Source organism: Carcharhinus amblyrhynchos, chromosome 9 (assembly GCF_965287045.1).
Source record: "Carcharhinus amblyrhynchos chromosome 9, sCarAmb.v2.hapA, whole genome shotgun sequence".
Lineage (NCBI taxonomy): Eukaryota > Metazoa > Chordata > Chondrichthyes > Carcharhiniformes > Carcharhinidae > Carcharhinus > Carcharhinus amblyrhynchos.
Genome location: NC_137332.1, coordinates 36,420,337 through 36,444,586, shown reverse-complemented (window position 1 = coordinate 36,444,586; position 24,250 = coordinate 36,420,337). Strand labels below are relative to the sequence as shown.

Below are 24,250 nucleotides of genomic sequence, written 5' to 3'. Positions count from 1 at the left end.
TTATTGCGTTTTTAACACAATTTTAGATTCTTCTAAAGGTACTCCTGATAGAGTACAAATGGCCAAATTTAATCTGGCCGTGTACTGAAATAATACTGTAAAGTCGTGAAATAATTAACTAGTGTGTGAATTAAAACTAGTAGTTAGGCGCAGCTTCATTCCCTAATTTGTGGTAGGTTATGTGATTTGCAATTGAGTAGCAGTAGATACTCTTAAGATTGGCCTCTGTCTTGAGCTAAGCAAGGGAAAAGTCAAGGTTCTTGCCTCCAGTTATGATTCTGTGGCTTGCTGGAAACTGCATTTATGCAATTGGAATGAGCACAGGGTTAGGCTTAACCATTATATTCTCATTGTCTAAATTCACACTAGAGAGAGGCCACTTTGGAAGAAGACTGGGATTCCTTGTGTCCATGAAACTATGGTCCAGTATGAACAGCATTTTCAGCAAAGGAATGACAGTTTTATAGTTCAAAAGATGGTGCACCTCAGATGTCATTTGCACCTTAAATCTCAAACCCTGTTCTAAAATTTTCAAAGAACAAAAGATTGTGATTGACTGGAATATCAGAAGCTGGATCTTCCCAACTCTAGATAGTCTCAGTGCTGCCTGGGAAGTTTAAACTTCTGATGGGCAGTTCCCCTGCTCCCTGGAACCCTCCAAAGAAGTCTCCAATTCTGAGTTAGAGCCAGAGACTTTGGACAATTGCGACTTACTTACCCAGATAGTTAAATCAGAATATGGCAGCTAGTGCCATAAACCAGGGATGTGGTTTCTGCTCTGATTCCCTCCACTGCTCCCTCCTGAGGTTTCCTGCACTGAATTGAGTTCTGCAGCATACTCTATCAGGAGATTTTTCAGGAAAAGCAGAGAAAAGTAAGTGCATTTTTTGTTTGTCCGATCAACATGGAAATAGGGTTTTGGATCATTGTTTGCTGGTAAACTCAATGGCCCCATTAATTCAACATGAATTGGCCAAAAGTTACTTTAGTTTAATAAATGGGTGTGGAAAACTCCTAAGTTTCACGCACTGTTAGCTTGACTAGGTTTCAACTAGCCAAATATATGGTCTGTAAATTACATTTATACATGCACAGAAAAAAAAGAATAAAGTATGTTTCATCTCTTTAAATTTGGTAAATGTGCTGTGATGCAATTAGGCTTTGGAAACTTGAGTCACATTTACATTGTGCATGAATATATATTAAAGGCCATGAGAGGGACCTGAAATCATAAATCATGAAAATTTTACAGGTTCAAAATTTCAACACTCTTATTCATATGAAACTCACCTCCAAACTCCATGGCCTGGGCCTCAGCACTTCCTTCTGCAACTGGATCCTGAACTTCCTAATTGACAGACCACGATCTGTAAGGATAGGCAACAACATCTCCTCCGTGATCATTTTCAACACCGGTGCCCCTCAAGGCTGTGTTCTCAGCCCCCTACTATACTCCTTGTACACCTATGACTGTGTGGCCAAATTCCCATTCAATTCGATTTTCAAGTTTGCTGACGACACTAGTGTGTCGGATCTCAAACAATGATGAGACAGGGTACAGGAATGAGATAGAGAAACTGGTGTGGCAACAATAATCTCTCCCTCAATGTGAACAAAACAAAGGAGATTGTCATCGACTTCAGGAAGCGTAAAGGAGAACATGCCCCTGTCTACATCAATGGGAACGGATTAGAAAGTGTTTTTAGGTGTCCAGATCACCAACAACCTATCCTGGTCCCTGCCCATGCTGACATTATAGTTGAAAAAGCCCACCAGCGCCTCTGCTTTGTCAGAAGATTAAGGAAATTTGGCATGTCAGCTATGACTCTCAGCAACTTTTACAGATGCACCATAGAAAGCATTCTTTCTGGTTGTATCATAGCTTGGTATGGCTTCTGCTCTACCCAAGACGGCAAGAAACTACAAAAGGTCATGAATGTAGCCCAATCCATCTCTCAAATCGGTCTCCCATCCATTGATTCTGTCTACACTTCCTGCTGCCTCAGCAAAGCAGCCAGCATAATTAAGAACCCCACATATCCCGGGCATTTTCTCTTCCACCTGCTTCCTTTGGGAAAAAGATATGAAAGTCTGAGGTCACGTTCCAGCTGACTCAAGAACAGCTTCTACCCTGCTGCTGTCAGACTTTTGATCTTACAGATGCACAAATTATAATTACAGATGCTTTTTGCCTGGCACCTATGTTACACAAATGGTACTCCGGGTTGTACAATGAATTTGAATTGCTCTAGATTGACATTATCAAAGTCATTTCTCCACAGTAGTGGCTGCACTGGTCTTTCATTTTGAGGTTGGTGGTTGTTCTCATGGAATTTGTTTTTCTTTGATCACTTATTTTCATTTTGACAATGTAACTCTACCTGTGTAAATTTATTTGGATTATTATCTTTCAGCTGGTTCACATATTTGCCAATGATCCAACCCACTTTGTCCCAGTAAAGGCTCTATTCCTCCTTGTTACATCTGTGACCCTCTCAATTTTCCAACAAGGTAGGTGACCATACTTTTAATTGTGGATCATTTGGAAATTCTAATGTGTACTACCAAATCTTTTTTTTGATTGTGTGTGAACCATAGTGATCAATTGAATGGTTTCCAATGTGTATTTCCCAGTTCCTGTAGTATTCAGTGCAGCCCTGTATTCCTGTCAGAATTAAAGAAATAAAAACTCATTTGTGATGAAAAATGACTTTGTTGAAGTGGAAATTTTCCTGCTTCTTTACTGTGGTAGAAAGACTCAACAAAGTTTGTTCCGACAAAATAACTTGTCTTTATTTCCGAAAGACTGCATGCAGTATTGGCAAAAACTTGAATTTGGAGAGCCTTCATTACGACTTGCTAATTCCTTGTCAAGTCTGTGCTTACATAAAGAATCAGTTCAGTATTTATACATAATTGTTATCAGTTTGCGTGACCAGAGCTTATTCAGGAATTTGATCAATAGAGGCATCATAAGTAATGTCATAAATAATGGTACAACTTACTGACCTCCTAAAACTGTCTCATCATTCATACCTTTATCTTGTCCTTTTGATAGAACCGAAGAAGGCTGATGACTTTGTCATCTTTGACCTTATCTTGTCTCACTCATACAGCCCCAGGTTATGCGGAGTCAGCTTTATCAGTTCTTGACCTTCTCTGGTCTTATTCATGTCTTGGGTTATGCAGAGTCAGTTTTCCTTATTTTGTACCAAATAGTTGACCAATTTTCCCATCATGCCAGTACTTCATTCGTACAACTTCACAACTTTATATTATCTGTGTTGAATATATAAATGAATGGCTGCAGGAAAACTGCCTGTGTTAGCCTTGCTCTATAATTATAATCTGTGCTTTTGGATTTCCAATGAATGCTGATAGGCAATGGAATATGGATAAGAGGAGAAGCTGATTTTCACACTCAGCAGTTTTCTTGTGATGAATTGGTAACTTACGTATGTACACATTCAGTAAAAAGTCTGACAACACCAGGTTTTAGTCCAACCGATTTATTTGATAGTAAACGCACAAGCTTTCGAGGTTTCCCTCTTCGTCAGGTGAATGGAGAGTTCTGGCCTCGGACAGAGCATATAAAGCACAGACAGTTTAGAGATTACTGATTAGAATGTGAATCTTTACACCTAACCTGCTGTTCAAGTCGTAAAGTGGCTGACAATGTGTGTGGAAGGAGCACTGATCACAGGTTAAAGAGATGTGTATTGTCTCCAGACAGCACAGTGAGTGAGGTTTTGCAAACCCAGGCAAGTCACGGGGGTTACAGATAGTGTGACATGAACCCAAGATCCCTGTTGAGACCGTCCTTGTGTGTGTGGAACTTGACTATCAGTCTCTGCTCAGCGATTCTGCGCTGTCGTGTGTCGTGAAGGCTGCCTTGGAGAACGCTTACCCGAAGGTCAGAGGCTGAATGCCCGTGACCACTGAAGTGTTCACCAACAGGAAGGGAACAGTCTTGCCTGGTGATTGTCGAGCGATGTTCATTCATCCGTTGTCGTAGCGTCTGCATGGTCTCCCCAATGTACTGTGCTTCGGGACATCCTTTCTTGCAACGTATGAGGTAGACAATGTTGACCGACTTGCAAGAGTATTTACCGTGTACCTGGTGGATGGTATTCTCACGTGTGATGATGGTATCCATGTCGATGATCCGGCATGTCTTGCAGAGGTTGCTGTGGCAAGGTTGTGTGGTGTTGTGGTCACTGTTCTGCTGAAGACTGGGTAGTTTGCTGCGAACAATGGTCTGTTTGAGGTTGTGTGGTTGTCTGAAGGCAAGAAGTGGGGGCGTGGGGATGGCCCTGGCGAGACGTTCGTCTTCATCAATGATACGTTGAAGACTCCGGAGAAGATGTCGTAGCTTCTCCGCTCCAGGAAAGTACTGGATGATGAAGGGTACTCTGTCCACTGTGTCCCGTGTCCAGAAGACAAACATGGGACACAGTGGACAGAGTACCCTTCGTCGTCCAGTACTTCCCTGGAGCGGAGAAGCTACGACATCTTCTCCGGAGTCTTCAACGTATCATTGATGAAGACGAACATCTCGCCAAGGCCATCCCCACGCCCCCACTTCTTGCCTTCAAACAGACCATTGTTCGCAGCAAACTACCCAGTCTTCAGCAGAACAGTGACCACAACACCACACAACCTTGCCACAGCAACCTCTGCAAGACATGCCGGATCATCGACATGGATACCATCATCACACGTGAGAATACCATCCACCAGGTACACGGTAAATACTCTTGCAACTCGGCCAACATTGTCTACCTCATACATTGCAAGAAAGGATGTCCCGAAGCATGGTACATTGGGGAGACCATGCAGACGCTACGACAACGGATGAATGAACATCGCTCGACAATCACCAGGCAAGACTGTTCCCTTCCTGTTGGCGAACACTTCAGTGGTCATGGGCATTCAGCCTCTGACCTTCGGGTAAGCATTCTCCAAGGCGGCCTTCACGACACAAGACAGCGCAGAATCGCTGAGCAGAGACTGATAGCCAAGTTCCCCACACACGAGGACGGTCTCAACAGGGATCTTGGGTTCATGTCACACTATCTGTAACCGCCGTGACTTGCCTGGGTTTGCAAAACCTCACTCACTGTGCTGTCTGGAGACAATACACATCTCTTTAACCTGTGATCAGTGCTCCTTCCACACACATTGTCAGCCACTTTAGGACTTGAACAGCAGGTTAGGTGTAAAGATTCGCATTCTAATCAGTAATCTCTATCACAGTAATGTCTGTGCTTTATATGCTCTGTCTGAGGCCAGAACTCTCCATTCACCTGATGAAGAGGGAAACCTCGAAAGCTTGTGCGTTTACTATCAAATAAATCGGTTGGACTAAAACCTGGTATTGTCAGACTTTTTACTGTGTTTACCCCAGTCCAACGCCGGCACATCCACGTCATGTACACGTGCACCCAGAAAGAAGGATTGATATGTGAGAAAGCAAGCAGTCCCTTTCAGATGGTCAATGATGATCAATCATTGTGTGGTACTATTTGTCCACCTCACGTTGCACCAATTGTAAAGGTTGTGAAGCAAGTTGCCGATGGGTGAAAAATAAAGTTCATTTTCCTTAAAACAATTTTTCAAATGAAATGAACATTAAAAGGGAGCTGTCAGTTGAAAGGATATATGGAAATACGGGAGTTAAATAAAAGAAAATGGCGTGGAAAGGAACAAATGAAGAGTTATAAATGTAAGGAAAATATTTAATTTACAAATTGAGTAGAGTTTTCACTTCAAGCACAATCAGCAATCTGTGTGCAAAATGTGCTCCTAATTGTGCTAATTTTCCAAAGTGGTGTGATCGAGTTTCAATTTATTTGCAGAATCTCATACCAATCTTTCATGAGCCATTGTAATTGAATGTTGTTTTAAAATCTACTGTTTTCCCTTTGCATTAAACTTATTCATTCTTGTATTTAAGAGCTAGAATCTGGTGCAATTTTATTAATATTGCTGGAAATGGGCATATTGAAAATGCCTCTTTTTTGTGGTAAAGAGTAGAATTTCCACATCTTTTGGTCAAACTGTCAACTCGGGCAGAAAACATATTGTAGCCCACTGGTGGATTTTCTCACCATATTTGTAAACAGTTAAACAGAAATTGAGGATAGGAGTCCTGCAATATCACGCTGGCAGGGTGGGCACCAGCAATTTCAGCTCTTGTCAGATTGGGGCAGCCCCTGGCTCCACCATCCTTTCCCTGACACCAATCCTGTCTATGCCAGGGGTAGTGCCAAGGTCCTGTCCATGCATAAACTTCTTCACCTCCCCGGAGGCTGTACTCACCTGTGCATCTGGTTCTGTTTGCCAGTTCCCTGTTTTTAAATGCCTGTTGTAAACTGCCACTGTGACGTCACACTGCCAGTGAAGAGAGCAGGTTGGATGCCTTTTCTATGTGGGGGATGTTACAGTGGGGAGGCTTGCTAATTATATTTAAATATATTAGAACAAGGTTCCCAATATTGCACAGCAGAAATCTATTGCACCACTGGTGGGATGTGAGGAAATCATGTAGGCATAAAAGCTGTTTTAGTTCTCCCACTCAACCCTCTGTCTCCTCCACCATTGCTGCCTTCCAAAAGCCTCCACCCTCCCCATGTAATCCAACATCTGTGGGTAACTTGCTTTTCAATAGCAGAAAATGGCTTTAAAAAAATCAATGCTGAGCCATTTATTAGTATCACTAGTGTACTCTAACCACTCTTAGTAAATTAAATTTTTTTAGTATTTTAGAACGTGCAGGATAGGCACTAACGTCTTAGCACCATAGATACTTGATTTGTAGGCTTATTAAACAGCTGCAATCGGGGGAAACTTGCCATGTTCGTTAAATTCCTTCACTGTCACTGGGCCAAAATCCTGGAACTCCCTCCCTAAGAGCATGGTGGGTGCACCTACATCACATAGACTGTAGCGGTTCAAAAAGGCAGATCACTGAACTAATGTTTCCACAGATTGGTTTTGAATTTTATCTTCCATCGGCTGCCCAATTGCCACGTATGTTCAAATTCTCCCACAGTTTAATACCTTCGTTAGCTTTGTATCTTCAAATTCAGACTGAATTTTTGCACTTCCAATACATGTGACAATAATAAATCAAATCAAATTCAAATGTAGGCTCTTTGAGGAGGTAACTTGATAAAGGCAGTGGATATGGTGAATTTTTAAATTTCAGTGAACTGCAACTGTCTGTTACTAAACTGAGCTACTAATTGCTTGCTTCTGTAAGCAAACACACCAAAAGGAACCTTCTAACCCTGCCAGACCACCTCCATGGCAATGCAGCATCATTTGGGATGTTCCATACAGAAATACAAGGTAATCATCTTGGACTTTCAATACAACTCCTGTCACCCATAGAAATAATTTCTACTTTGAAGGGAGGCTACAACCCTCTTTCCCAGAATTCCTAGGTATACCAAGAAGCATCATTGTTTACCTATGCCTTTTAGCTTTTGTTTGATAACTACGTAAATAATTTCTAACTTTTATTGAGATAATGATAGACACCTTGGCCTCCTACCAAGAGCTCCAGAGATGGGGCATTCATTGTTTAAGTTTTCTTGTTTCCAACTGTGACCTTCTAAGATACAGGTTCTTTTTAATTGTAATTACCCCAGACCAGTTCACCAGTTCGTCAGCCAAGTATTTCCATTTCTCTAAATTTAAGACTTCAATCTTCAACCTAAAACTGAAAGTTATACCTCTTATACACAGGAACTATGGAACAGACATTTACAACACTATTGATGCCATTGACACTTAAGATCAAACAAAAAGTGAAACATTTTTATTGAAACTATGAACTATGAACTACGGTTGAACTATGAGGAGAGGCTGAATAAACTAGGCTTGTACTCGTTAGAGTTTAGAAGAATGAGGGGAGATCTCATTGAAACGTATAAGATGTTGAATGGGATGGATAGGATAGAGGTGGAGAGGCTCTTCCCGCTCAGAAAGGACAGTAGGACTAGAGGGCACAGCCTCAGGATAAAGGGGGGGGTGGTTTAGAACGGAGTTGAGGAGGAACTTCTTCACTCAAAGGGTGGTGAATCTCTGGAATTCTCTGCCCATTGAAGTGGTGAAGGCTGCCTCGCTCAATATTTTTAAGACTCGGGTTGATAGGTTTTTGATAGGCAAGGGGATTAAGGGTTATGGGCAGAGGGCGGGAATGTGGAACTGAGCCACGACAGATCAGCCATGATCTTATTGAATGGCGGGGCAGGCTCGAGGGGCTAGATGGCCTACTTCTGCTCCTATTTCTTATGTTCTTATGAAACATAGAACATAGAACACTACAGCACAAACAGGCCCTTCAGCCCACGAGTTGCGCCGATCACATCAACACCTACCAACCTACAGACCTGTCTATAACCCTCAATCTCATTAAACCCCATATACTCATCCAGAAGTCTTTTAAAAGACCCCAGCGAGTTCGCCTCCACCACCACTGACGGCAGCCGATTCCACTCACTCACCACCCTCTGAGTGAAAAACTTACCCCTAACATCACTTCTGAACTTCCCTCCCTGCACCTTAAATCTGTGTCCTCTCGTAGCAACCATTTCAACCCGGGGAAATAGCCTCTGAGAGTCCACCCTATCTATTCCTCTCAACATTTTGTAAACTTCTATCAGGTCGCCTCTCAACCTTCGTCTCTCCAGGGAAAAGAGTCCCAGCTCCCTCAACCTAACTTCATAAGGCATGCCTCCCAGTCCAGGCAACATCCTTGTAAATCTCCTCTGTACCCTCTCAATAGCTTCTACATCTTTCCTATAGTGAGGCGACCAGAACTGCGCACAATACTCTAAATGAGGCCTGACAAGGGTCTTATAAAGTTGCAGCATTACCTCCCGACTCCTAAACTCAATCCCTCGATTAATGAAGGCCAGTACACCATACGCCTTCTTGACCACCTCCTCCACCTGCGAGGCCGATTTTAAGAGTGCTGTGGACCCGGACCCCAAGATCCTTCTGCTCTTCAACACTACTCAGACTTCTGCCCTTGATAGTGTACTCGTTCATCCCGTTGGTTCTGCCAAAATGGACGACTACACATTTATCCGCGTTGAAGTCCATCTGCCACTTCTCCGCCCAGTCCTGCATCCTATCTATGTCCTGCTGCAACTTTTGCCATCCTTTCAGACCATCCACAACACCACCGACCTTAGTGTCATCAGCGAACTTACTTACCCATCCCTCCACTTCCTCATCCAGGTCATTTATGAAAATGACAAACAACAAGGGTCCCAGAACAGATCCTTGAGGCACTCCGCTGGTGACTGACCTCCATTCAGAAAAAGCCCCATCCACAACCACTCTCTGCCTTCTGCAGGCAAGCCAGTTCTGAATCCACAAGGCCAAAGGCCCTTGGATCCCATGCCCTCTCACCTTCTCAAGAAGTCTTGCATGGGGGACCTTATCAAACGCCTTGCTGAAGTCCACGTACACTACGTCCACGGCACTTCCTTCGTCAATGTGTTCAGTCACATTATCGAAGAACTCAACTAGGCTTGTAAGGCACGACCTGCCCTTGACAAATCCATGCTGACTATTCCTGATCATGTCAAACCTCTCCAAATGTTCGTAAATCTTGGCCCTCAGAAGCCTCTCCATCAGCTTACCAACCACAGAGGTCAGACTCACCGGTCGGTAATTTCCTGGGCTATCTCTGTTCCCTTTCTTGAAAATAGGAACTACATCCGCAATCCTCCAATCCTCCGGAACCTCTCCCGTCTCCATTGACGACGCAAAGATCATCGCCAGGGGCTCTGCAATCTCTTCCCTCGCCTCCCACAGTATCCTTTTAAACTTTTTTAGTTTTCACTTTTCTGTAGAAATTGTTTACTTGTCTTTTTTTAGCTGGCTTTCCAAAACTATTTTTTTGAGTTTAATTTAAACAAAACAAAAGACAAAACCAGATTATAGCTTTTTTACTGAGCTAACAATAGACACCCTGACCAATGTTCCTTGTACCTACTCTGGTGACAATTTCTGGTGAGGAAAATTCAACCCAAATAAAGACAAAATCAAAAGTGGCTCCCAGAGTTTATAGGAATAGGTAGGAATGATTCCAAAAGGTTTTGCCTGCTTGTATAGGGATATGAGGTTTTGGTTCTTGGGTGATGTGTAGGTAGGTTCGTGATTCATGGAACATTTGCACACACATGACACTATTTAATGGGATCTTTCCAGCAATTGTTCAACTCAAACCCAAATATTGGTCCCAATTCTATGTAACTAATTAATTTGTGGAAAGAGTATGGCTGACAAATTTTGTATGCCTGTGCTTTGTTCACATAAAGTCATAAGAGGTTTACAGCATGGAAACAGGCCTCTTGGTCCAACTGGTCTATGCTGCCTTTTTCTTTAAACCTCTAAACTAATCCCAATTGTCTGCATTTGGCCCATATCCCTCTATACCCATCATGCCATGTAACTATCTAAATGCTTTTTAAATGATAAAATTGTATCCGCCTCTACTACCACCTCTGGCAGCTTGTTCCAGACACTCTCCACCCTCTGTGAAAAAATTGCCCCTCTGGACACTTTTGTATCTCTCTCCTCTCATCTTAAACTTATGCCCTCTAGTTTTAGACTCCCCTACTTTTGGGAAAAGATATTGACCATCTTCCTTGTCTATGCCCCTCATTATTTTATAGACCTCTATAAGGTCATCCCTCAGCCTCCTATGCTTCAGAGAAAAAAGTCCCAGTCTATTCAGCCTCTCCTTATAACTCAAGCCAACAAGTCCTGGTAGCATCCTAATAAATCTTTTTTGCACTCTTTCTACTTTAATAATATCCTTTCTTTAATAGGGTGACCAGAATTGCACACAATATTCCAAGTGTGGCCTTACCAATGTCTTGTACAACTTCAACATGATGTTCCAATTCCTGTATTCAATGTTCTGACTAATGAAACCAAGCATGCTGAATGCTGCCTTCACCACTCTGTCCACCTGTGACTCCACTTTCAAGGAGCTATGAACATGTGCCCCATGATCTCTTTGTTCTGCAACTCTCCTCAGTGCCCTACATTAACTGAGTAAGTCCTGTCCTGGCTCAATCTACCAAAATGCATCACCTCGCATTTGTCTAAACTAAATTCCATCTGTCATTCGTCAGCCCACTGGCCCAATTGGTCAAGATCCCGCTGCAATTGGAGATAACCTTCCTCACTGTCCACCATGCCGCCAATCTTGGTGTCATCTGCAAACTTACTAACCATGCTCCCTATATTCTCATCCAAACCCTTAATATAAATGACAAATAATAGTGGGCCCAGCACTGATCCCTGAGGCACAGTGCTGGTCACAAGCCTCCAGTTTGGAAAACAATTCTCTACAACCTCTGGCTTCTGAAACCCATTTTGTATCCATTTAGCCATCTGACCCTGGATCCCGTGAGATTTAACTTTGCGCAACAACCTACCATGCGGTACCTTGTCAAAGACCTTGCTAAAATCCATCAGCTGCACTGCCCTCATCTGCCTTCTTGTTTACCCCTTCAAAAAACTCAATCAAATTTGTGAGACATGATTTTCCACTCACAAAGCCATGCTGACTGTCCCAAATCAGTCCTTGCCTCTCCAAATGCCTGTAGATCCTATCTCTCAAAATACTTTCCAACAATTTACCCACCACAGATGTGAGGCTCACTTGGCCTGTAGTTCCCAGGCTTCTCCCTGCAGCCTTTTTTAAATAAAGGCACAACGTTTGCCATTCTTCAGGCACCTTGCCCATGACTATCGATGATTCAAATATCTCGGCTAGGGGACCCACAATTTCCTCCCTAGCTTCCCACAATGTCCTGGGATATATCTCTTCAGGTCCTGCAGATTTATCTACCTTGATGCTCTTTAAGACTTCCAGCACCACCTCCTCCGTAATATGTACTTTCCTCAAGACATCAATATTTAATTTTGCCAGTTCCCTAACATCATACTTTTCTCAACAATAAATACTGATGAAAAATATTCATTTAGGATCTCACCCATCTCTTGTGGATCTGCACATAGATGACCTTGTTGATCCTTAAGAGGCCGTACTCTCTCCCTTGTTACTCTTTTGCCCTTTATGTATTTGTAGAAGCTGTTTGGATTCTCCTTTGCCTTAACTGCCAAAACAATTTTGTGTCCCCTTTTTGCCCTCCTGATTTCTCTCTTAACTCTACTCCTACATTCCCTAAACTCTTCAATAGATTCATTTGATCCCAGCTGCCTATGCATGTCATGTGCCTCTTTCTTCTTCTTGACCAAGGCCTCGATATCGCAAGTCATCCAGGGTTCCTGACTTCTGCCAGCCTTGCCCTTCATTTTAAGAGGAATGTGTTTACCCTGAAACCTGGTTAGCATGCCACTTACCAGATGTCCCTTTTCCTTCCCACAGACTCCCCCAGTTAACTTTTGAAAGTTCCTTTTTTTTTTCCCCATTTAGGTTTGTTTATGTTAAGTCAAATATTAAATATATTCAAGATGTTGTGACAAGTTTTGCAAATGCTAGGAGATTGTGAGAGGTCTTACCATATCGATTCAGACAGTAAAAGAGAATAGCAGATTTAGCCTCACTAACAATTATATAGGTCAAAAGCTAGAAAATACAGACAATAAAAACAGAAGAGCTTGAGGCAGATCAAGCAGCATCTATTGAGAGGATTTTTCTTTACAATCTCAGTATACAACTTTTAATGAAGATCAGCCATTACATTCCTAAACTGAAGGGTTGACAGGCTTTCTTAATACCCAGGAACCAAATGATGTTTTATTGAACTGAAACAGAATTTTATTATGGCAAAACGAATCAGATGTTATGCTTTAAGAGAAAAAGTGCACTGTTTTTTCAGAAACAGAAATACGGAGCCATTTATTTGGGAAGTTATTGTAAAATTATTTTGTAAACTTGTATGTACCTATCATAACTGACATTTTTGCTTGAGAACTCTGGAAAATGATAGATTTGTTTAGATTGTTCAGGGTAATAAGTCCAGTACAATGGAGTAAATTGAGGAATTCTTGTGCACTGAAACATTAATAAAGCTGTAGCGGCTTATTTTGAGTTTATCATCATTAGCCAGTTTATCCATTCAGTTGACTGTTACAGATATTGATGCCCACCTCTATCATTTAAATGGCTGCTTTCACGTTCTGGCCTTGAATGACATGGCATTTGATAGATATGAGGTTAAAAAGCAGTAGGTGTAACAAGTCAGATAAAATTTATTAAATAATATTGTATGCTAGATTGTCAGGCTCCATTGTGTTTGTATATTAGGGCAGTGAATAAGCAACATAATTTATTAGAAAGATCATGCTGTAGTTGTGGGATTTAATTGGTGGCATTGATAGAAAATTAGTTTACAAGTTATTTTAAAGATACTCATAGCATGACATCTCTGTGGTTTTGGTCCATGAAAAGTCTTTGAACAGATGTTTCTTTAATGCTCTTCCCTCATGAACTGTCTCAGTTCTCCTTGTCCTTAAGACCCACCTCCTACTCTTTCTCAATTCTATCCACTAAACTGTAACTGGCTCCATTAAATCTGGTATTTCAAATGGTTTCTTCTAGGGTATTGTCCTTTTCCTCTCTCTTTCAAATCAGCTCTCATGGCACCCTCTCCAAAAACCCCATTCTGGACTGCACTGTCCTTGCGAACTACTGCTCAAAGTCCAACTTCCCTTTCTCCTGAAGTCCTTGAAGGTGTTGTCACCCAAATTCGTGTTCATCTTCCTGGCAACTCCACATTTCAACCTTTACTATAATGTATCTGCCATTACCATAGCACTGAAATGGCATCAATCAATGCAGAAAATGACATCCTGTGACAATTACTATGACCTTGGAGACTATTCTCATCTATTTTGCACCCTTTCCTGGTTCAATTATTGCCTAATCAGGTGTAATTGGAGAATCTCTTGCAATTATTTCTCTTTATTGCTTCGCTGCATTCTTCCCTTTGCCCCTCAACCATATCTTTTGAAGACAAGATGCCGCGTTCCAAATGTACCCAGTTGTTACTCAGCTTTATCCCACCACCACCACCTCTCTCAACTCCTCTAGTGCTTCAGTGTTGTCAGGCTTCCACTTCTGAGTGAGCAATCATTTTTTCCAGTTAAACGAGATGATTATCCCCAGGTTCTTCCTTCGCAAAGAGTAGCTACTTTCATCTGCTTGACATCTTTTATTTTCCCCTCTCAACATTGCTGGCTGAACCTTCTACCTTTACTTTGTTCTCAGAACTTCCCTTTCTTTTGCCAGTAGCCCTTACCTTTCATTAAATATTCTGCAAAAGTCAGTCATCCATCCTAATCTTTACTTATGATTCAACAGGTTTGCTTGTCCATTTCCATTTATGAAGCACTTGGACAGATTCATCATGGTGCAAACTCTTTGCTGGTATTGAGCTTAAGTTACTAGTTAAAATTATATTCCAAAAATTGTACTTTTTCTGGTGCTAAGTAGCTCTGTTGCCATGGTGATGGTGTGCAGGTAATCTGAATCCAGCTATTCCAAGGATTCTGTGACAACTGAACATGCATTTGAGGAAAAAAAACAGATATTAGAATATGAAAAATCTTCGTACTACATAAAGGATTTTGCATCACAGAGGGGAATAAGATCTGTTTTAAGCTTCATACAGTGCAGATTGCTGGCAAAAGCTGAAGTTATCACACACAGACTTTCATTTTAGTGGATAAGAAATAATGGATTCAAAAAATCGCTATCCAAGCTAAGTTGGTGAAATAGTGGGCAAAGGTCAAATCTCTACAGGTCCATCATCATGCAGAAGTGTTCCACGTTTTTTTTTACTCATCCTTGGGATATGGGCATCATTGGCTAGGTCAGCATTTATTGCCCTTGAGAAGGTGGCGTTTAGCTGTCATCTTGAACTGCTGCAGTCCATGTGATGTAGGTTCACCCATTGTGCTGTCAGGGAGGGAATTCTAGAATTTTGACCCAGCAAAAGAGCAATGAGATATTTCCAAGTCAGGATGGTATGTGACTTGGAAAGAAACTTCCAAGTGATGATGTTTCCATGTGTCTGCCTTTGTCCTTCGAGGTGATAATGGCTCTGGGTTTGGAAGGTGCTTTCTGGGGAGACTTGGTGAGTTCCTGCAATGGATCCTGTAGATGGTATATACTGTTGCCACTATATGGTGGCGACGGGAGTGAATGTTTTTGGATGGAGTGCCTATCAAGTGGGTGCTTTGTCCTGAATGGTATCAAGCTTTTTGCTTGTTGTTGGAGCTGCACTCATTCAGGCAAGTGCGGAGTATTCCGTCTCACTCCTGACCAATGCTTTGTAGATAGTGAACAACTCTGGGGAGTCAGAAGGTGAATTAATCGCTGCAGGATTCCCAGACTTTGACCTGACCTTGTAGCCACAGCATTTCTTTGACTAGTCCAGTCCAGTTTCTGGTCAATAGTAACTCCCAGGATGTTGATAGAATATTATTTCTGCATCATCAAAGATTAGGTATATGTGATGCTCTGTCCTGTTGTGATTGCTGCTATCAGTGAAATCAAAGGCAGCAGTTAAACTTCTGAACATTAAATCCCAAAACCAAATTTACTACTTTTAATTTCTGCACAATTATTAGCAGCAAATTATTGTGTCAATGTTTTTAATGTTGTATGTCATTTCTGTATAATAATGGAGCTGAAGATTTGTGCATGACGGTCCTTTTACAGTTAAACGTAGGGGAATGTGTAGATATGGCTGAAATTAAAGATCCTTCTCATGGAAGATGAACACACATTTGGAATTGGCTCTTACCCTTCAAAAGTAACCTGTAGTTGAAATGTTTCCTCTATGGAGCCATGCCGATGCACCTGTTAATATTTTTTACCATTCAGCAGTTCAGCGGAGACTGTGTGCTTCCCTGAAATGTCAGTCTGGGTAGTTTTATCATTTGTGTGGGCATACATCACAGGTGAAGTGTCCACAAACCCTACTGATGAAGTTGTAAAAATTGCTTGTTAGTTGGTTCTTTACAAGTGTTGGTATAATCGTTGTAACTTCTTCTGGTGGTGAAAGTGAAGAAAAGGTTTTTGTCTGCATTTTGTTGGGTAGCTTTACTTTTGGAGGGTTAATTTTCATTTAACTTGTGGTGAAATTTCATTTTATTACTTCCGGTTCCTTCCCTCGCCACTCTCCCTCTTTCTCTCAAAGTACTAGCTGTGCAGGGTGGATCTTTCTCTGCAGTCAACCTTTATTTTGCTTAGTTTCCTTTGGAAAATCAGATGGGACTTGTACAACTTCCTCTCTCATTCATCACCACCACACACACCACCGCCGCCACCTTCTCCACCCACCCACCACCACCACCACCACCACCACCACCACCACCACCACCACCACCACCACCACCCCCCCCCCCCCCAAAAAAAAATTGACTGGAGATTTGTGGGCTTTCTTTACCTCTTGAGTCTTGAATCAGTAAATTTTCCAGCACTGGAAACCTGCCATAATTGTTGAAGTGAATTCAAACACAGAAAATCTCCAGGATTAGCCCATAGCCAGGTGTTTGAGAGTACATTTTACAGCACCAAAGAGACAGAGTTTCACCAAAATTCTGCCCTGTCTTCCATAATATGGTTTCATATACATCAGTTGCCCTCCATACACAATCCTTTATGGCTATTCTTAACAAATTAAAATGGAGGCCTGAATTTTTGTTCCATCAGTAGAATTCCTGAATCTGAGAACCAGTTCAAGTTCCGATTTTATTCCAGTAGGATGGGGTGTAATTGGAGTCATGCCCCCAGAAACAGTTTGGAGGCAGCACAGGGACTGTCAGATGCAGAAGTGGGCCGGGCAAAAAGCCAGCCTTCCGGAAAAAAAGCAAAAGAGAGCCCTCTAGACTTTCACCGCAACATCCCCCCCCCCCGGTATGTTCTTCATGCCCCATCCATCCCAACCAACCCATGTGACCTCATAAGCTCTAATTGCACCTATGCCTTCACCCATCCCCACAGCTCTTTCTGGTCTCTATGCCAATCTTGCCAATGTAAGCCGCCCTATCCATCACCTTTTGCACATGCCCTTTCCATAACAGCTCACCCAGTATCCACCATATGTAGATCTCAGAAATTTAATTTTATTTCCCCTCAGCATGGGTCCTAAGTGTCAATCTTTTAAAATACTCTCATTGATAACCCATTCACTATATTTAAATTCCTTCAACCAATAATCCCTTATAATAGCTTCCTCTGGGTAGTGTCTTAGGCCCAACCATCTTCAGCTGCTTCATCCATCATAAGGTCAAAAATGGGAATGTGCAATCATCAATGAACAATGTTGAGTACTCCTCAAATACTAAAATAGATCATGTCCAAATGTGGCAAGATCGGGATAATATCCAGGTTTGGGCTGACAAGTGGCAAGTAACATTTTGTGCCACACAAGTGCCAGGCAATGATCGTCTTCAGCAATAAAGAATCTAAGCATTGCCCCTTGACATTCCATGGCATTACCATCAGTGAATCCCCGAAAAGCAGCAGTACTGAATTTATTTTGTGCTGATGTTAACATCATTTTGAAGATAAGAATATGGAAAAGGTGTCCTATCTTGTTATGTGAGGGTTTTGATATTGTCATGTTGTAGTAAAAACCCCACCAGTTCATTAATGTCCTTGTTCATCTGGCCACTTGGATTGCTGTCACATAATAATGTGATTGACTGTCTTAATTGCCATCCTTTTGTTCACTTCAGATCACTGCTCAGCATGACAAATAGGCAGACAATATTACAGATAGTATGTGGTCTTGGTGAAGGATAAATTACATTTGAGATTCATCTATAGATCAGACCAGGCATTGAGGTTAACTGGTTTAATTAGTGGTCCAACATGATTGAACAGCTGTGGAGCAGTGTAGAGTCAGGAGCTGGAGTTAGAGTTTTGGTTGCAGCTGAAATAAAATATGTTGGATTTTCCCAAACACTGACTATTCCTGACTGCATTTTTATTAAGCACCTGTGACATTGCTCCCTTTCTCTACTGTTGATCTATGACTTGGTTACTACATCACGTATTGTTGGCATACCACCAGGCTTGCTGTTAATATCACTGCATTTTCTCATCCAAAACTACATTTGCCACATTCCCTCATTTTTCTGCCATCAAGTTCCCACTCATTATTTATTCTTCACTTTACCTACTCCATCCAAAAACTGCCACCAATGTAATTCCTCATTTAGACTATTGTTTCTACCTTGTAGTTTTCTTGATCTGTGATCTGCCAAATTTATCCAGAGTTATTGCTATCAATTGTTCATTTACCATGTGATCATTCACCCTGGTACCAATAATAATATAGCTTCCGCAATAAAAATACTGCATAAGACCTAAAAAGAGCCCTGTGGCACAAATGTATAAAACAATATTTAACTGCTAAATAACCTTTAAGGGTAGAATTTTTGTGACCAAAGCTGCATTCTACACTTGGAATAAAAGTATTAAAAGGTATTTTCATGCAATTGCAATTTTCTGCTCTTGATATGGCACCATGCTTAAACAGAATTAAGACGCACTGTTCTGCATTGGTGAGCATTACTATTATGAGTCTAGAATTTCATTGTGAAGGTTTCTATTTACATGACTTTGCGTGCTGGAACACTGTGACAATAACAACTGTATGATTTGGAAATCACTTACAAGTGAAAAAGGAGATGAGTACAGAGACAAAGAATCATTTAATAAAGTAATTTGCAGTGAGAGTCTTAGATTTTATTAATGCTGAATCAGAGATAATCCATAACCCTTGAAGTTTCCATGATTGTATCGTCTGCTCTAAACCTGCAAAAATAAGTTTTTTTTTGTAGCTTGTTCTATTTTCAGTAGTGCAGACTGATTTCAAAAGTAGATTGTCAGGTCAGCGTTCCTAAATAATTTCAAGTATTCACTGTTGGAAATGCCAATTTTTCCTTTTTAAAAGGTAAAACAATCTTTTTTTTAAATGGTTAATGAGAATTTTTGGATTTCGAATTCTCTAAATGCTGTCTTGGAGTCAAGATTTTGACAAAAAACACATTTTTTTAATCTGTTATCTCTACACCTGGGTTTCAATCCTCTTTGCTGTTTATTTCTTTTAGGTTCTGAAGTTTCATATTTCTGTACATTCTTTTATTTAACTGCTTTAAGCTGTTCATTGTACCCCCTCACTGTAACTGTTACGTAGAGTTCATGAGACAATAAGAATATTGATTTGCTGTTTGTATATTATTTCTTAAGTTACATCTTATTATATTTTAGGACCCAGGGATCATCCTGATATTGTTGATTCATTTATGCAACTCCTGGCACAGGTGTGTTTTTGTTTCTTATTTCATTCACTTTCTTTTTTTTGTTTAATTATATTAAACCTGAAATCAGCTTTTTTTTACAAGCTTATGGAAATGCATTGTAGGTTAATTCAAGGTTTTTAAGGCATGTTGAATCACAGTGAACTTGAAGTTCATTTATTGATGTGCAGAGGCAGCACTGGCAATAGTTGTGAATGTTCATTTTCACTGACAGAAGACTGTGCCTTCTGTCCGGTAGTAAAGAAAGGTGTATCATAATCAGCAGTCAGACACTTTGTGAACTTCATACCAAGGATTGGTGTGTTGTCATAATGTTTTGGGCTGTTAGCATTTTGTAGCCAGATGGAGTTTGAGCACATGCCAAGTAGCTGGAGGATTCGTGAGGGGCTTTTAGAAAGGATTATGTGGACAAGATCTAAACTGAAGTAGTTTACAACATTGTACTGCTAAACTAATCTTGCAGATGCATGGATAGTGATACTGGTTAGGCTGCCTTTACTTCACACCTGTGATTTAATTATGTATCCTTCAGATAGTCTTCAAAATATGAAGGTTATGAAAATTTGCAGATCTGCCAATAATTCATAGCCATAAACATTATTACAGCTTGTGTGATTGTGACAAAGGTAAAGTATCCCATCTTATCCTTCTTGACCTGTTTTCAGCCTTTGACACAATTGACCACACCACCCCCTTTCAAAGTCTCTGCAGTGACATTGAGCTGGGTGGGACTGCACTCGCCTAGTTCCGTTCCTATCTATCCAATCATAGCTAGAGAATTACCTGCAATGGCTTCGCCTCCTGTAGCTCTGGTACCTCTCTTGCCCCCCCAAATATCTATCCATATCCCCCTCTTCTTGCTAGTATACTGCCATTGGTGACATGAACCAAAAACACAGCATGTATGCTGATGATACCTTTCACCAATCTAATTGCCAGACTGCTTGTCCAACCTTGAATACCGAAGGAGCAGAAATTTCTCTGTTATGTATTTGGAAGACCAAAGCCATTGTTTCTGATCCCTGCAACAAACCCATTGTTGGTTGCAGACTTCATCCCTCAACCTGTCAACTGTCTGAAATTGAAACAGACAATTCATAAACTTGGTACTTGACCGGAGAAGAGCTTCTGACCACACGTTTGTGCCATCACTAAGATCGTCTACTCACATTTCCAAAATATTGCCTGATATCGTCCCTGCCTCAGTTGATGAAATATATGTTTGTCTTTTGTTGCCGTTGTTCTTGACTATTTAAGCATACTTATGGCCGTCCTCCCACATCCCATTAATCTTAATCCTGTGGCCATCCAAACTCTGCTGCCATGTCCTGACTTGGACCAAGCCCTGTTCACTCACTACCACACACTTGCAGACATACATTGGCTCCAGTTTAAACACTACCTCAATTTTTAAATTCTTTATCATTATTTTCAAATCCTTCTGTGGTGTGCACAACCCCCCATATCCTCGTTCTATCTCTGTAATCTCCACCAGCCCCACAACCATTCACGATATCAACCATTAGAGATATCTTCATTTACTTTCATTCTGGCTTCTTGAGTGCTCCTATTTTAAATGCTCCACTATTGATGGCTGTGTCTTTTGTTAAGACTCTTTTTATTAGCGTCACAAGTAAGCTTACATGAACACTGCAGTGAAGTTCCTGTGAAAGTCTCCTAGTCGCCGCACTCCAGTGCATGTTTGGGTACACTGAGGGAGAATTTAGCACAGCCAATGCACCTAACCAGCAAGTCTTTCAGACTGAGAGGGGAAACCGGAGCACCAGGAGGAAACCCATGCAGACACAGGAAAAGCATGCAGACTCAGCACAGACAGTGATCCAAGCCATGAGTCAAACCTGGGTACCTTGTGTTGTGAGGCAGCAGTGCTAACCACTAGGTTGCCCTTAGGAAGTCCTAAGTTCTGAAATTCTCTTCCTAAATCTCTCTACCTGTCTTTCCTCTTTTAAAAACTCTCCTTACATCTTAACCTCTGAACAGACTTCTGGTCATCTGCCCTATCATTTCCTCATGCAGCTTGGTGTCATATTTTGTTTTATACAATGCTGCTTTGAAGCATCTTGGGATCTTTTACTATGTTAAAGATGTGATATGAACACAAGTTGCTGATATTTTCAGAATGTTATTTCTTGCTTTTGCGCGTATCCATCAGTGTCTGACCATGGTTTATTTGTGTGTTCTATAATGAGCTGGTGATGGTTCTGCTCACAGTATTTTTCAGAAATTGATCTGTGATGTATTTCCATTTGTATTTTAAATACTTGGTTCTTTTTTTATTTGCATTATGTACCATTTCAGACAAAATAATTTCAAAATATGTTCTGTTTGGTGTTTTTTTTTAAGCTGTGCACTGTCTTCATCTTAAGCAGATATTTTGCTCCCTCCTTATGCAGAAATGTGTCCCTGTATGGATTGATTGAGAATACGCTATACAGCGAATCAGTGGGAAACCCCACATTATTATTAGCTATTCCATAGCATGGCACTCTGGTGCCCCACCAGACTATGAAGGCTGAGACAGCGGATGAAGAATGCTGTTCATAATAAGGATTCAGTAAGAAACTGGAGTTAGCCATTTATGAACTTTTTAACAAAGCTTTGTATCTGATTCCTAGGCTCTCAAAAGGAAACCAGATTTGTTTTTAGCTGAGAACTGTGATGTGAAGGCGTTGTTTCAGTGTGGTAAGTAATAAAAGTGTTTAACATATTTGGCTGCATTGCTTGTCTTTAAACTCTTGGTGTGGTGGTCTCTTGTGGAGTAAATTCCACAAATTGTGTTAGGGCGTTCCGAAGTTTGAAAAAGGTCAAAAACTATTTGAGCAAAAATGTAAAATTTAGAGGGAATATCCAATCCATTTAATAATTGTAATGCTCTTCACCAAGGATGGCACAGCTCTCTTCGTTTCCAAATTGCTGACACCTAGCTCTCTTTTTAAATAATTTTCCCTGCTGCTCTTGGTTCCACGTTTTCTATGGAGAAAACAGTAGGAGTTGAGGGCTATAGTTAAGGGCAATTTTTGACAGTGCTTGGAAGTGGATAATGGCATCCCACAGTGTTCAGTCTTAAGGCTTTTGTTTGGTTCAAAATATTTGGATAGAGTCTAGAGTTAGTGGGATTTACATTTACAGGGATGTGAAAGTATCACCTTCTGGCAAAATTCTGATTTTCCAAGTATGGAATCCTGCCTTTGAAAATGGTTTTCCAATTTGTGCTTCAGGATAGTTGTAGCTTGAACCTGATCCCGTGCTGTTGGCTGATCCCTGAAACTCAGACAGTACAGTGCACAATTTGTAAAGCCAAATTGGGGAGCATCATCTCAGCTTGACCCCAATCACCGCCACTCATCTTTGCATTAAACAAAACCCAACTGCTGTCACTCATCCACTGAGCAGGCACTGCTAGACATTTGGTGGAGCTGCAGGAGTCCAGGGGGGAGTGGGGATGAGAGAGGGAGACAGCGGAGCTCCAGGCTGGCTTGGTGTTGCCACAGGCTTTCAGACCATTTTGTCCTCGGGTGCTCTCATCCCTGCATTTGCAGTTGTATTGTAATAGCAGTAGATTATTTCGCAGACCAAGAAAGCTGCAAAGTGCTAATGATAAGGTATTGAAAATGGGCTAATAAATTGTGGACTGAATTCATTGTCAGTAAGTGTGAGGTGAACTATTTAGTTAAAAACAATAATGGCTGTAATTATTCTTTGAATTGAACAGACTGGCATTTGGGAATTACAAGACATAAGAGAAGGCTAACTGAATTCTGGATTTTATCAGTGGTATATAAAAGTCAAAGGGGAGTGATGAACCTTTGTAAAACCTTAAGGCCTAATTTGAGTGTTGTGTACTTTTTAACTGGGCTACACACTGGAGGAATATTTGGGCTTTAAAGAAGATACACTGCATATTCACAATGATGTAGTTTGATATGAGATGATATGAATAAAGGCTTGATAAGTTAATTTTGTGAAATCCTATGCATTTCAACCACTATCTACACCACTATTCTCACCAAAATCTTTAGATTTGATGTAATATCAAATTTGAACTGTTGTGTAATGAACTTCTACAAATTTTATGAATCAAGCATATTTTTAGAAACAAAAATAGTAACTGAAACCTTCCAGCCAGAAATAGTTAGTGTTGTTTACTACTCGCCCTCTTAAGAATGATTCATGAATAGAATTGTTCAGCACAAAAATAAGTCATTCAGTCAATTGTGCCTGTGTTGGTTCTTTGAAAGAGTTATCAATTTAGATCCACATCTCTTTTTCTCCCATAGTCCTGAATATTTTTTTCTTTTCAATGTAATGTTCTTTGGAAAATGATTATTGAAACTGCCTCTACCATCCTTTCAGACAGTGTATTTGATCATAACTTAATATGTAAAATAATTTCTACTGTTCCCATTATTTCTTTGCCAATTGTCTTAAAGTTGTGTGCTGTAGTAACAGACCCTTCTGCCAGTATCATAGAACCCCTACAGTGCAGAAGGTGGCTATTTGTCCCATTGGTTCTGCACTGACCCTTTGCATCTTACCCAGGCAAACTCTGCCCCCACCCCTTCCCTTCCCTTCCCTTCCCCCCAACCTACATATCTTTGGGCACTAAGGGGCAAGTTAGCAGTGGAAGCAGTTTCTCCAATCAAAGCCCTTCACAATTTTAAACATTTATTCTTTACTTTCTCGATTCTAAAGAGAACAATCCCAGTTTCTATTGCGTTTTCACACGACTGATGTCCTTCATCCCTGGTATCATTCTAACGAATGTACCAGGGTTGAAGGACATGTGGATGTTGAAAAACTTTGAAATAAAAACAGAAAATGCTGGAAAAAATCAGTGGGACTGGCAGCATCTAAAGAGAGAGAAGCAGAGTTTCATATGACCGTTCTACAG

The 24,250-nt window shown here is 41.0% G+C and overlaps 1 protein-coding gene across 2 annotated transcripts in view; it reads left to right on the top strand.

The window, feature by feature from the left end:
* ipo13b (importin 13b) overlaps positions 1-24,250 on the top strand; it is a 135,854-nt gene that overhangs the window by 90,827 nt on the left and 20,777 nt on the right. For both annotated transcript variants that reach the window (XM_080195449.1, XM_080195448.1), the window contains 3 exons: positions 2,415-2,511; positions 19,289-19,341; positions 21,975-22,041. In XM_080195449.1, coding sequence (XP_080051575.1) covers positions 2,415-2,511; positions 19,289-19,341; positions 21,975-22,041 — 217 coding nt within the window. The remainder of the gene's footprint in view (positions 1-2,414; positions 2,512-19,288; positions 19,342-21,974; positions 22,042-24,250) is intronic.